At 43.4% G+C, this 12281-nt stretch overlaps 3 protein-coding genes across 3 annotated transcripts; all 3 read left to right on the top strand.

Annotated features, from left to right (window-relative positions):
• The first annotated feature begins 3036 nt into the window (after window positions 1–3036).
• LOC143018314 (uncharacterized) lies at window positions 3037–5094 on the top strand. Its single transcript, XM_076173673.1, has one exon. It carries the CDS (start codon window positions 3037–3039, stop codon window positions 5092–5094), a length of 2058 nt encoding a protein of 685 aa, XP_076029788.1.
• Window positions 5095–5207: 113 nt separating this feature from the next.
• LOC143018315 (uncharacterized) lies at window positions 5208–6783 on the top strand. The gene is made up of 2 exons (XM_076173674.1): window positions 5208–5644; window positions 5811–6783. The coding sequence occupies exon 2, from the start codon at window positions 5920–5922 to the stop codon at window positions 6781–6783; it is 864 nt and encodes a 287-aa protein (XP_076029789.1). The 5' UTR covers window positions 5208–5644; window positions 5811–5919.
• Window positions 6784–6820: 37 nt separating this feature from the next.
• LOC143018316 (uncharacterized) lies at window positions 6821–11074 on the top strand. The gene has a single exon (XM_076173676.1). It carries the CDS (start codon window positions 6821–6823, stop codon window positions 11072–11074), a length of 4254 nt encoding a protein of 1417 aa, XP_076029791.1.
• Window positions 11075–12281: the final 1207 nt, after the last annotated feature.

Consider the following 12281-nt stretch of genomic DNA (forward strand, 5'->3'; position numbering starts at 1 on the left):
GCCGGTTAATCGCTGAGGAAGACATAGCCGGCATTACGGACAGACTGGACCGTGTCCGTACATCCTACAATGAATTCGAATCGGCACACGACGCTTACCAAACGTTCCTGAGCAACGATGAAAGGGAATTGGAGGCCAGCGAGTCATGGTATAAAGAAACTGAAGAGGAGTACATAAAGGTGATAAAGGACGCCAGGGCGTTTCCTTAAGGTAAGGACTCAAAGTGAAATTCCGTGTGCAAAGTCCCGCGTAGACAGTGAAAATAGTGAAAGTGAACGTTTAGACATCTCGCCGGCTGAACTAGTTGGGATCTTAAATGTACCCAAAGTTGAATTAGACGTGTTTGAAGGTAACCCTCTTGAGTATAATCTCTTTATGACAATTTTTGATGAACTCGTAGACAGTAAAGTGAGTGACCCTCATATCAAATTGACTCGTCTATTACAATACACCAAGGGACCGGCGAAAGCTGCCATAAAAAATTGTGCGTTGGTGGGAAATAGTGCTGGTTACGTACAAGCCCGCGATATATTGAAACGCAGGTTCGGTAATTCTCACCTTGTGTCTCAACAAATTGTTAATGATTTAAAAAATGGTAAGATGGTATCTAAGCCTCAAGAGTTGAGGCAATTGGGTGATGACTTAACAATGGCAGTTGCTACTTTTGGAAAATTAGAATTGTATGAAAGGTTTAACACTCAAGAGTATATCTTAGATATTTTACAGAGGTGTCAGGGATTCGTTCGTAACAAATGGAAACAGAAAGCTCTAAGTCACAAACGAGAAACGGACACGTACCCATCTCTCAGTCAATTCGCTGAGTTTATCAATGTCATGGCAGATGAGGCATGTGATCCGGTTTATGGATTGCAATCCACAGGTAAGGGTCAAAATGTGAAGAGCGCAAGTTGTAATGTAGCAGCATCTGAGTCTAAATACCCCGTCAAGTTAGGGCGTGCTGGTAGCACATGTGTGGTGTGCGGGGAAGGACACAGACTGTTCTACTGTGAGGAATTTAAAGGCATGAAACCTGAATGTCGGTTAGAAGTTGTAAAAAGACACAAGCTGTGTTTCAATTGTTTATTAGGTGGGCACGGGGCTAGCAAATGCTTCAAACAATCCATTTGTTCAGTTCCTGGATGTGGTTTTAAAGCATACAAAATTCATCCACGTCCCGGCAAAGGACTCTCAGGGTAATGGGGGCGTAGTTGAAAATTCGGAGTGTCAAGAGTCAAGTGTGGTCATGAATGGTTATGTTAATGATGCTCGATCGAAGATTTATCTACCCATTTTACCAGTTGTCGTGGATAATAAACTTAAGGTCACGGCGTTGTTAGATAGTGGATCAGACACTACTTTCGTCACGGAAAGGGTGGCCCTCGAGTTGGGTCTGGAAGGAGACCTTAAGGAGTACACCATGAGTACTTTAGGGGGGACCAGGGAAACTCAATCAAAGGTAGTATCCCTTAGCCTTACGTCACCGGATGGTAGACGAGAGGCCAGTGTTACAAATGTCATGGTCGTCCCAAGAGTACCTGTTAGGCAACCACCTGTCAAAATTGAGATTGATAAATTCCCCTACTTCAAGGGCATACCTTTGAATACTAGTCAAGTATCTGAGCCAGACATTTTGATAGGCATGGACAACGCTTGGCTCCTAAAGCCATTGGAGGTCAGAGGGGGTTCAGGCGGGAATAAGCACCAACCTTATGCTACGCGGACCTACTTTGGGTGGTCTGTAAATGGCCCAATTAGTGCAGGTGAGTCGTATAATGTCGGCTCGTGCTTTGCAAGCTCGATCGAAGCAGATGTTGAAACGCTTGTGGATGATGGAAAATGAATGTGAAGATAGGGCACCATCTCAGAACGACCAGAAGGTTATCAACCTTTGGGATAAGGAAACGCGATACGAAGATGGGCATTATGTACTGCCAATACCTTGGCGAGGTGAGCCAAACTTGCCCAATAATCGTGACGTCGCCGAGAGACGATTAAGAAGTTTGTACAAAAGGTTGGTGAAATCCGGCACATTGAATGTATACTCTGAGAATATTTTCAGATTTGATCAAGAAGGGGTATGCAGAGTATGTTCCCGAGATTGATATAAAGAGAGATGACGGTAAAGTGTGGTACCTACCGCATCATGCCGTTACGAGCGAAACCAAACCAGGTAAGGTGAGAGTCGTATTCGACTGTGCTGCTCAAAAGAACGGAGTCAGTCTGAACAGTCAGTGCCTACAGGGCCCAGATCTGAATAATAAGTTGATTCACGTGTTACTCAGGTTTCGCCAATATCATTACGCCATCACGGCCGACATTGAGGCTATGTATCACCAAGTCAAAATTCCCGTTAGCGATAGAGACGCTTTAAGGTTCCTATGGTATGTTAGCGATGAAATAAGAGAGTTAAGAATGACCTCGCATCCCTTTGGCGGAATATGGTGCGCTAGTAGTAGCACCTATGCCTTGCGGAAGGCTGTAGAGGACATGCAACCTTGTGAGGAAGTAAAAGACACGCTACTCCGGTCATTTTACGTTGACGATATGTTGAAGTCCGTAGCGTCACCTCAAGAGACAATAGAGGTAATTGAAGATACTAGAAGTGTCCTCAGACACGGAGGGTTTAACTTAACCAAATTAATGATTAATGACGACAAATTGCTAGAGAGCATCGATGAGCAAGGACAGGGCTAAGGAAGCAAAGGAATTGACATCCAATATGCATAGCAAAGTGCTTGGGATTAAATGGGACGTCGAGAAACGACTGTTTCTTTTTCGTTAGTAAGGGTGTTCAAACACAGAATGTGACTAGACGAGTTATGTTGAGTCAACTTGCTTCAACTTACGATCCTTTAGGTTTAGTTTTGCCAATCATTGTTCCAGCCAAGATTTTGTTCCAGGAGGCGACTAGGCTTAAGATGTCTTGGGACGAAAATATTCCTATATCTTTGTGTCAGAAGTGGTTGAAATGGATAACTTCATTATATGAAATCTCGAGACTTCGCTTCCCTAGATGCGTTTTGCCTTTAGAGTGGAATGGTTGTACTTCAGAATTACATCATTTTTGTGATGCAAGTGAGTTTGCATTTGGTGCTTGCACTTATCTCAGGACAATCGATCAAGATGGGAAAGTACAACGTAGCTCTGCTAGCCAGTAAAGCGAGAGTAGCTCCCATCAAAGGAGTTACTATACCAAGATTGGAAATTTCGGCTGCCGTTGAAGCAGCCAAATTAGATGTTGTTGTTAAAAGAGAGTTGGATATCCCCTTGCTCAAATCTAACTTCTGGTCTGACAGTACTATAGCTCTGGCATATATACAGAACGAGACAAGAAGGTTCAAGACCTTTGTGGCGAATCGTGTCACACTCATTAGACAGGTTTCAGAGGCTAATCAGTGGCATCATGTTAGTGGTGATGAGAATCCTGCAGATGTACTATCTCGGGGATGCTTTGTAGACAATTTGCCAGCTTCTTGGTTTAATGGTCCTCCCTTCTTGTCGAATTACAAGTGTGCATGGCCAGCACAAGATAATCTTGTAGGACACCTTCAGGATGAAGACCCGGAGGTGAGGCGTGAGGTATATCCCACGAGTATCGTACAGACGTGTCAGTCGGGCGTCACCCAACACCCGATCGACACGCTGATTGAGCACTATTCAAGCCTTTACAGATTAAAGAAGGCCGTTGGTTGGTGGTTAAGGCTAATACAATTTCTTAAGAAGAAGATTCCGCAAAATTCACCACTTGAGGTTCATGAACTAAAGCACGCGGAAAATCTGATTGTCAAACATGTTCAAGGGCGTGCTTATTTTCATGAAACCAAGAACATTGAAGCAGGGAAAACTGTGTTAAAGTCCAGTTCAATATATAAACTGTCTCCTATTCTTATAGATGGGCTGTTAGTAGTTGGTGGTAGACTCAAGCATGCGGCATTGAATGGGCAAGCTATAAATCCTGTGATCCTCCCTCATAACCACAGGTTGTCTACATTGATTGTACGTGATTGCCATAATTCCTCTCATGTAGGAGTGGAATGGACACTCAGTCGGGTGCGTAAGAAATTCTGGATCATACGGGGTAGAAAATTGGTGAAACGCGTCAAAATGGATTGTATAGTTTGCAAGAGATTATACGGGGCCCCCATGAACCAGAGAATGTCTGACCTCCCTCCCGAGAGGTGTGAACCCGGGGGGCCAGCCTTTAGGTACGTAGGAGTAGACCTGTTTGGACCCTTCCATGTTAAAGTCGGGAGATCAGAAATGAAACGTTACGGGTGTCTGTACACGTGTTTTACTACGAGAGCTATTCAAATTGAGAAGCTTGATAGCTTACAAACTGACGCATTCATCAATGGTTTCGTACGCTTCACAGTGAGGCGAGGTTACCCCAGTAAGGTGTGGTCAGACAATGGTACTAACCTAGTAGGAGCGAGGGCTAAATTAGCACGCAGTGTACGAGATCTGGACCGATCGTTGATCGTAAGGGAAACACGTCGACGTGACGTTGAGTGGTCGTTCAACCCGCCTTCCGCGTCACATCACGGAGGTGTTTGGGAACGTATGATAAGGTCTGTACGTAAAGTACTGTTCGCTTTAGTCATCAAATGCCCCAGGATGATTGATGATGTTTTGCAAACCCTCTTCTGCGAAGCGGAAAGTATAGTCAACAGTAGGCCACTTACTAAATGCAGTGATGATGCAAGTGATGAGAGTCCGCTGACTCCCAATCATCTGTTACTCCTCCAAGGAAACTCCCCACTATCTTGGGGAGCCTTTCACGATGCCGATCCTTACCGCAAACATTGGCGTCACGTGCAACATTTAGCCAAACAATTTTGGAAAAGGTGGGTTAGTGAATACCTAGTGGAATTGCAAAGAAGGCAGAAGTGGAATTCTGAAAGCCCGAATCTTTCAGTCGGGGATTTAGTGCTTATAATGAATGAAAACTCGCCCCGCGGTTCTTGGCCGCTGGGGAGAGTCCAGGAAGTGCGGGTGAGCAGAGACGGATTGGTTCGTAGTGCCCGTTTGAAAACTCAATTCAGTGAGCTCACCCGACCCATTACAAAACTTGTATTCCTTGAAGGTTCTTTGTAAATGTTTTGTGTTCTGTCATAGATATATGTATGTGATTTTTATTTATTTATTTATTTATTTATTTATTTATTTATTTATTTTTTTTTTGAATCGTAAGATTCAAGGTGGGGGAGTGTTACGTCCATAGACGTAAATTCATGTTGCTGATTTCATTGTACAAAAATCAGGAGTGGAATGAATAATTCGTATTATACGTCCGTTAATGTCACGGTATAATTTTGTGTATCGTACGTCCGTTATGTCACGGTATAATTTTGTGCATTTTTTACGTCCGTCAGTTTAGTGTCACAGTACGATTAGTTGTACAATTTCCCCCCGTCACCGGCATCGACTTGGTCGAGTGTGGGAGAAGTTGTGGGTAGATGGTGTGTGGGGGCCAGCATATCAAGGTCGTCTTCTCTAACTGGCATTAGTCAGTCGCCCAATGTGTGGGTTATATGCAGTTAGAGGAAGGGACAAGTCACGAGTAATGTCGCAATCCTCCACTTCACCATTGTAATGTCGAACGAGTCAACGGACGTAGGGGGACCTATGGGAGACGCACAAGTCGGTGAGTGATTGCTTTAGTATATGATGTCATTTCAATGTCAAATTTATGATGTGAGTTACGACTCTACGTATTGATTAACATTTGTATATTTTTCTGTTATTAATTGGCATTTATGTATTTTTGTAATGTTGTACAAGTTCTTTGACAATAAAAACATTCTTTTTAGAATGACCTGCAGTCAGCGTCCATTCGGAGCTCCATTTATTCCCTACGTATCATAAGAAGACAATAATTTGCCGACAAAACCCTACAGTCATTCGACTTAAGTCACCGTCATGGAGCAGGCCAAGGTGGTGAGACGACAGAGGAAAGCAGCGGTCACACGTCACCTGGGAACCTTGTGCCGGTTAATCGCTGAGGAAGACATAGCCGGCATTACGGACAGACTGGACCGTGTCCGTACATCCTACAATGAATTCGAATCGGCACACGACGCTTACCAAACGTTCCTGAGCAACGATGAAAGGGAATTGGAGGCCAGCGAGTCATGGTATAAAGAAACTGAAGAGGAGTACATAAAGGTGATAAAGGACGCCAGGGCGTTCCTTAAGGTAAGGACTCAAAGTGAAATTCCGTGTGCAAAGTCCCGCGTAGACAGTGAAAATAGTGAAAGTGAACGTTTAGACATCTCGCCGGCTGAACTAGTTGGGATCTTAAATGTACCCAAAGTTGAATTAGACGTGTTTGAAGGTAACCCTCTTGAGTATAATCTCTTTATGACAATTTTTGATGAACTCGTAGACAGTAAAGTGAGTGACCCTCATATCAAATTGACTCGTCTATTACAATACACCAAGGGACCGGCGAAAGCTGCCATAAAAAATTGTGCGTTGGTGGGAAATAGTGCTGGTTACGTACAAGCCCGCGATATATTGAAACGCAGGTTCGGTAATTCTCACCTTGTGTCTCAACAAATTGTTAATGATTTAAAAAATGGTAAGATGGTATCTAAGCCTCAAGAGTTGAGGCAATTGGGTGATGACTTAACAATGGCAGTTGCTACTTTTGGAAAATTAGAATTGTATGAAAGGTTTAACACTCAAGAGTATATCTTAGATATTTTACAGAGGTGTCAGGGATTCGTTCGTAACAAATGGAAACAGAAAGCTCTAAGTCACAAACGAGAAACGGACACGTAACCCATCTCTCAGTCAATTCGCTGAGTTTATCAATGTCATGGCAGATGAGGCATGTGATCCGGTTTATGGATTGCAATCCACAGGTAAGGGTCAAAATGTGAAGAGCGCAAGTTGTAATGTAGCAGCATCTGAGTCTAAATACCCCGTCAAGTTAGGGCGTGCTGGTAGCACATGTGTGGTGTGCGGGGAAGGACACAGACTGTTCTACTGTGAGGAATTTAAAGGCATGAAACCTGAATGTCGGTTAGAAGTTGTAAAAAGACACAAGCTGTGTTTCAATTGTTTATTAGGTGGGCACGGGGCTAGCAAATGCTTCAAACAATCCATTTGTTCAGTTCCTGGATGTGGTTTAAAGCATACAAAATTCATCCACGTCCCGGCAAAGGACTCTCAGGGTAATGGGGGCGTAGTTGAAAATTCGGAGTGTCAAGAGTCAAGTGTGGTCATGAATGGTTATGTTAATGATGCTCGATCGAAGATTTATCTACCCATTTTACCAGTTGTCGTGGATAATAAACTTAAGGTCACGGCGTTGTTAGATAGTGGATCAGACACTACTTTCGTCACGGAAAGGGTGGCCCTCGAGTTGGGTCTGGAAGGAGACCTTAAGGAGTACACCATGAGTACTTTAGGGGGGACCAGGGAAACTCAATCAAAGGTAGTATCCCTTAGCCTTACGTCACCGGATGGTAGACGAGAGGCCAGTGTTACAAATGTCATGGTCGTCCCAAGAGTACCTGTTAGGCAACCACCTGTCAAAATTGAGATTGATAAATTCCCCTACTTCAAGGGCATACCTTTGAATACTAGTCAAGTATCTGAGCCAGACATTTTGATAGGCATGGACAACGCTTGGCTCCTAAAGCCATTGGAGGTCAGAGGGGGTTCAGGCGGGAATAAGCACCAACCTTATGCTACGCGGACCTACTTTGGGTGGTCTGTAAATGGCCCAATTAGTGCAGGTGAGTCGTATAATGTCGGCTCGTGCTTTGCAAGCTCGATCGAAGCAGATGTTGAACGCTTGTGGATGATGGAAAATGAATGTGAAGATAGGGCACCATCTCAGAACGACCAGAAGGTTATCAACCTTTGGGATAAGGAAACGCGATACGAAGATGGGCATTATGTACTGCCAATACCTTGGCGAGGTGAGCCAAACTTGCCCAATAATCGTGACGTCGCCGAGAGACGATTAAGAAGTTTGTACAAAAGGTTGGTGAAATCCGGCACATTGAATGTATACTCTGAGAATATTTCAGATTTGATCAAGAAGGGGTATGCAGAGTATGTTCCCGAGATTGATATAAAGAGAGATGACGGTAAAGTGTGGTACCTACCGCATCATGCCGTTACGAGCGAAACCAAACCAGGTAAGGTGAGAGTCGTATTCGACTGTGCTGCTCAAAAGAACGGAGTCAGTCTGAACAGTCAGTGCCTACAGGGCCCAGATCTGAATAATAAGTTGATTCACGTGTTACTCAGGTTTCGCCAATATCATTACGCCATCACGGCCGACATTGAGGCTATGTATCACCAAGTCAAAATTCCCGTTAGCGATAGAGACGCTTTAAGGTTCCTATGGTATGTTAGCGATGAAATAAGAGAGTTAAGAATGACCTCGCATCCCTTTGGCGGAATATGGTGCGCTAGTAGTAGCACCTATGCCTTGCGGAAGGCTGTAGAGGACATGCAACCTTGTGAGGAAGTAAAAGACACGCTACTCCGGTCATTTTACGTTGACGATATGTTGAAGTCCGTAGCGTCACCTCAAGAGACAATGGAGGTAATTGAAGATACTAGAAGTGTCCTCAGACACGGAGGGTTTAACTTAACCAAATTCATGATTAATGACGTCAAATTGCTAGAGAGCATCGATGAGCAAGACAGGGCTAAGGAAGCAAAGGAATTGACATCCAATATGCATAGCAAAGTGCTTGGGATTAAATGGGACGTCGAGAACGACTGTTTCTTTTTCGTTAGTAAGGGTGTTCAAACACAGAATGTGACTAGACGAGTTATGTTGAGTCAACTTGCTTCAACTTACGATCCTTTAGGTTTAGTTTTGCCAATCATTGTTCCAGCCAAGATTTTGTTCCAGGAGGCGACTAGGCTTAAGATGTCTTGGGACGAAAATATTCCTATATCTTTGTGTCAGAAGTGGTTGAAATGGATAACTTCATTATATGAAATCTCGAGACTTCGCTTCCCTAGATGCGTTTTGCCTTTAGAGTGGAATGGTTGTACTTCAGAATTACATCATTTTTGTGATGCAAGTGAGTTTGCATTTGGTGCTTGCACTTATCTCAGGACAATCGATCAAGATGGGAAAGTACACGTAGCTCTGCTAGCCAGTAAAGCGAGAGTAGCTCCCATCAAAGGAGTTACTATACCAAGATTGGAAATTTCGGCTGCCGTTGAAGCAGCCAAATTAGATGTTGTTGTTAAAAGAGAGTTGGATATCCCCTTGCTCAAATCTAACTTCTGGTCTGACAGTACTATAGCTCTGGCATATATACAGAACGAGACAAGAAGGTTCAAGACCTTTGTGGCGAATCGTGTCACACTCATTAGACAGGTTTCAGAGGCTAATCAGTGGCATCATGTTAGTGGTGATGAGAATCCTGCAGATGTACTATCTCGGGGATGCTTTGTAGACAATTTGCCAGCTTCTTGGTTTAATGGTCCTCCCTTCTTGTCGAATTACAAGTGTGCATGGCCAGCACAAGATAATCTTGTAGGACACCTTCAGGATGAAGACCCGGAGGTGAGGCGTGAGGTATATCCCACGAGTATCGTACAGACGTGTCAGTCGGGCGTCACCCAACACCCGATCGACACGCTGATTGAGCACTATTCAAGCCTTTACAGATTAAAGAAGGCCGTTGGTTGGTGGTTAAGGCTAATACAATTTCTTAAGAAGAAGATTCCGCAAAATTCACCACTTGAGGTTCATGAACTAAAGCACGCGGAAAATCTGATTGTCAAACATGTTCAAGGGCGTGCTTATTTTCATGAAACCAAGAACATTGAAGCAGGGAAAACTGTGTTAAAGTCCAGTTCAATATATAAACTGTCTCCTATTCTTATAGATGGGCTGTTAGTAGTTGGTGGTAGACTCAAGCATGCGGCATTGAATGGGCAAGCTATAAATCCTGTGATCCTCCCTCATAACCACAGGTTGTCTACATTGATTGTACGTGATTGCCATAATTCCTCTCATGTAGGAGTGGAATGGACACTCAGTCGGGTGCGTAAGAAATTCTGGATCATACGGGGTAGAAAATTGGTGAAACGCGTCAAAATGGATTGTATAGTTTGCAAGAGATTATACGGGGCCCCCATGAACCAGAGAATGTCTGACCTCCCTCCCGAGAGGTGTGAACCCGGGGGGCCAGCCTTTAGGTACGTAGGAGTAGACCTGTTTGGACCCTTCCATGTTAAAGTCGGGAGATCAGAAATGAAACGTTACGGGTGTCTGTACACGTGTTTTACTACGAGAGCTATTCACATTGAGAAGCTTGATAGCTTACAAACTGACGCATTCATCAATGGTTTCGTACGCTTCACGGCGAGGCGAGGTTACCCCAGTAAGGTGTGGTCAGACAATGGTACTAACCTAGTAGGAGCGAGGGCTAAATTAGCACGCAGTGTACGAGATCTGGACCGATCGTTGATCGTAAGGGAAACACGTCGACGTGACGTTGAGTGGTCGTTCAACCCGCCTTCCGCGTCACATCACGGAGGTGTTTGGGAACGTATGATAAGGTCTGTACGTAAAGTACTGTTCGCTTTAGTCATCAAATGCCCCAGGATGATTGATGATGTTTTGCAAACCCTCTTCTGCGAAGCGGAAAGTATAGTCAACAGTAGGCCACTTACTAAATGCAGTGATGATGCAAGTGATGAGAGTCCGCTGACTCCCAATCATCTGTTACTCCTCCAAGGAAACTCCCCACTATCTTGGGGAGCCTTTCACGATGCCGATCCTTACCGCAAACATTGGCGTCACGTGCAACATTTAGCCAAACAATTTTGGAAAAGGTGGGTTAGTGAATACCTAGTGGAATTGCAAAGAAGGCAGAAGTGGAATTCTGAAAGCCCGAATCTTTCAGTCGGGGATTTAGTGCTTATAATGAATGAAAACTCGCCCCGCGGTTCTTGGCCGCTGGGGAGAGTCCAGGAAGTGCGGGTGAGCAGAGACGGATTGGTTCGTAGTGCCCGTTTGAAAACTCAATTCAGTGAGCTCACCCGACCCATTACAAAACTTGTATTCCTTGAAGGTTCTTTGTAAATGTTTTGTGTTCTGTCATAGATATTTGTATGTGATTTTTATTTTATTTATTTATTTATTTATTTATTTATTTTTTTTTTTAATCGTAAGATTCAAGGTGGGGGAGTGTTACGTCCATAGACGTGAATTCATGTTGCTGATTTCATTGTACAAAAATCAGGAGTGGAATGAATAATTCGTATTATACGTCCGTTAATGTCACGGTATAATTTTGTGTATCGTACGTCCGTTATGTCACGGTATAATTTTGTGCATTTTTACGTCCGTCAGTTTAGTGTCACAGTACGATTAGTTGTACAATTTCCCCCCGTCACCGGCATCGACTTGGTCGAGTGTGGGAGAAGTTGTGGGTAGATGGTGTGTGGGGGCCAGCATATCAAGGTCGTCTTCTCTAACTGGCATTAGTCAGTCGCCCAATGTGTGGGTTATATGCAGTTAGAGGAAGGGACAAGTCACGAGTAATGTCGCAATCCTCCACTTCACCATTGTAATGTCGAACGAGTCAACGGACGTAGGGGGACCTATGGGAGACGCACAAGTCGGTGAGTGATTGCTTTAGTATATGATGTCATTTCAATGTCAAATTTATGATGTGAGTTACGACTCTACGTATTGATTAACATTTGTATATTTTTCTGTTATTAATTGGCATTTATGTATTTTTGTAATGTTGTACAAGTTCTTTGACAATAAAAACATTCTTTTTAGAATGACCTGCAGTCAGCGTCCATTCGGAGCTCCATTTATTCCCTACGTATCATAAGAAGACAATAATTTGCCGACAAAACCCTATAGTATATATATGTATATGTATATATATATATATGTATATATATATGTATATATATATGTATATATATATGTATATATATATATGTATATATATATATATATATTCACTATAAACCCAACATCGGAGAAATAATATCGGAAGTACAGGAAAACTGTATATTTCGACTACTATCTGTAGTCCTCTTCAGCAGAATAGTTACAAGAAGTTAGAGTATAAGTATATAATTATGAGGTAGTGAGGGGTACAGAAAAGGGGATGGGGAAAGTGGGGGACTCAGGTTACATGCCCTTGATATGGTTGGGTCAAGGAAGGACAGTTGGTGGTATTTTGTCTGATCACTCTTGACATTAAATTGTTAACTGCTAACCTCGTAATACAATCTGGGGGCCACTGACCTTTTGAGGTATTAAAGTT

The sequence above is a fragment of the Oratosquilla oratoria genome, chromosome 34, assembly GCF_046742065.1.
Source record: "Oratosquilla oratoria isolate Oo_2021 chromosome 34, ASM4674206v1, whole genome shotgun sequence".
Lineage (NCBI taxonomy): Eukaryota > Metazoa > Arthropoda > Malacostraca > Stomatopoda > Squillidae > Oratosquilla > Oratosquilla oratoria.

Bases quoted from the DNA above. Each gene is read 5' to 3' on its own strand.
- LOC143018314 (XM_076173673.1), top strand. From the start codon at position 3,037: ATGGTTGTACTTCAGAATTACATCATTTTTGTGATGCAAGTGAGTTTG.
- LOC143018315 (XM_076173674.1), top strand. From the start codon at position 5,920: ATGGAGCAGGCCAAGGTGGTGAGACGACAGAGGAAAGCAGCGGTCACA.
- LOC143018316 (XM_076173676.1), top strand. From the start codon at position 6,821: ATGGCAGATGAGGCATGTGATCCGGTTTATGGATTGCAATCCACAGGT.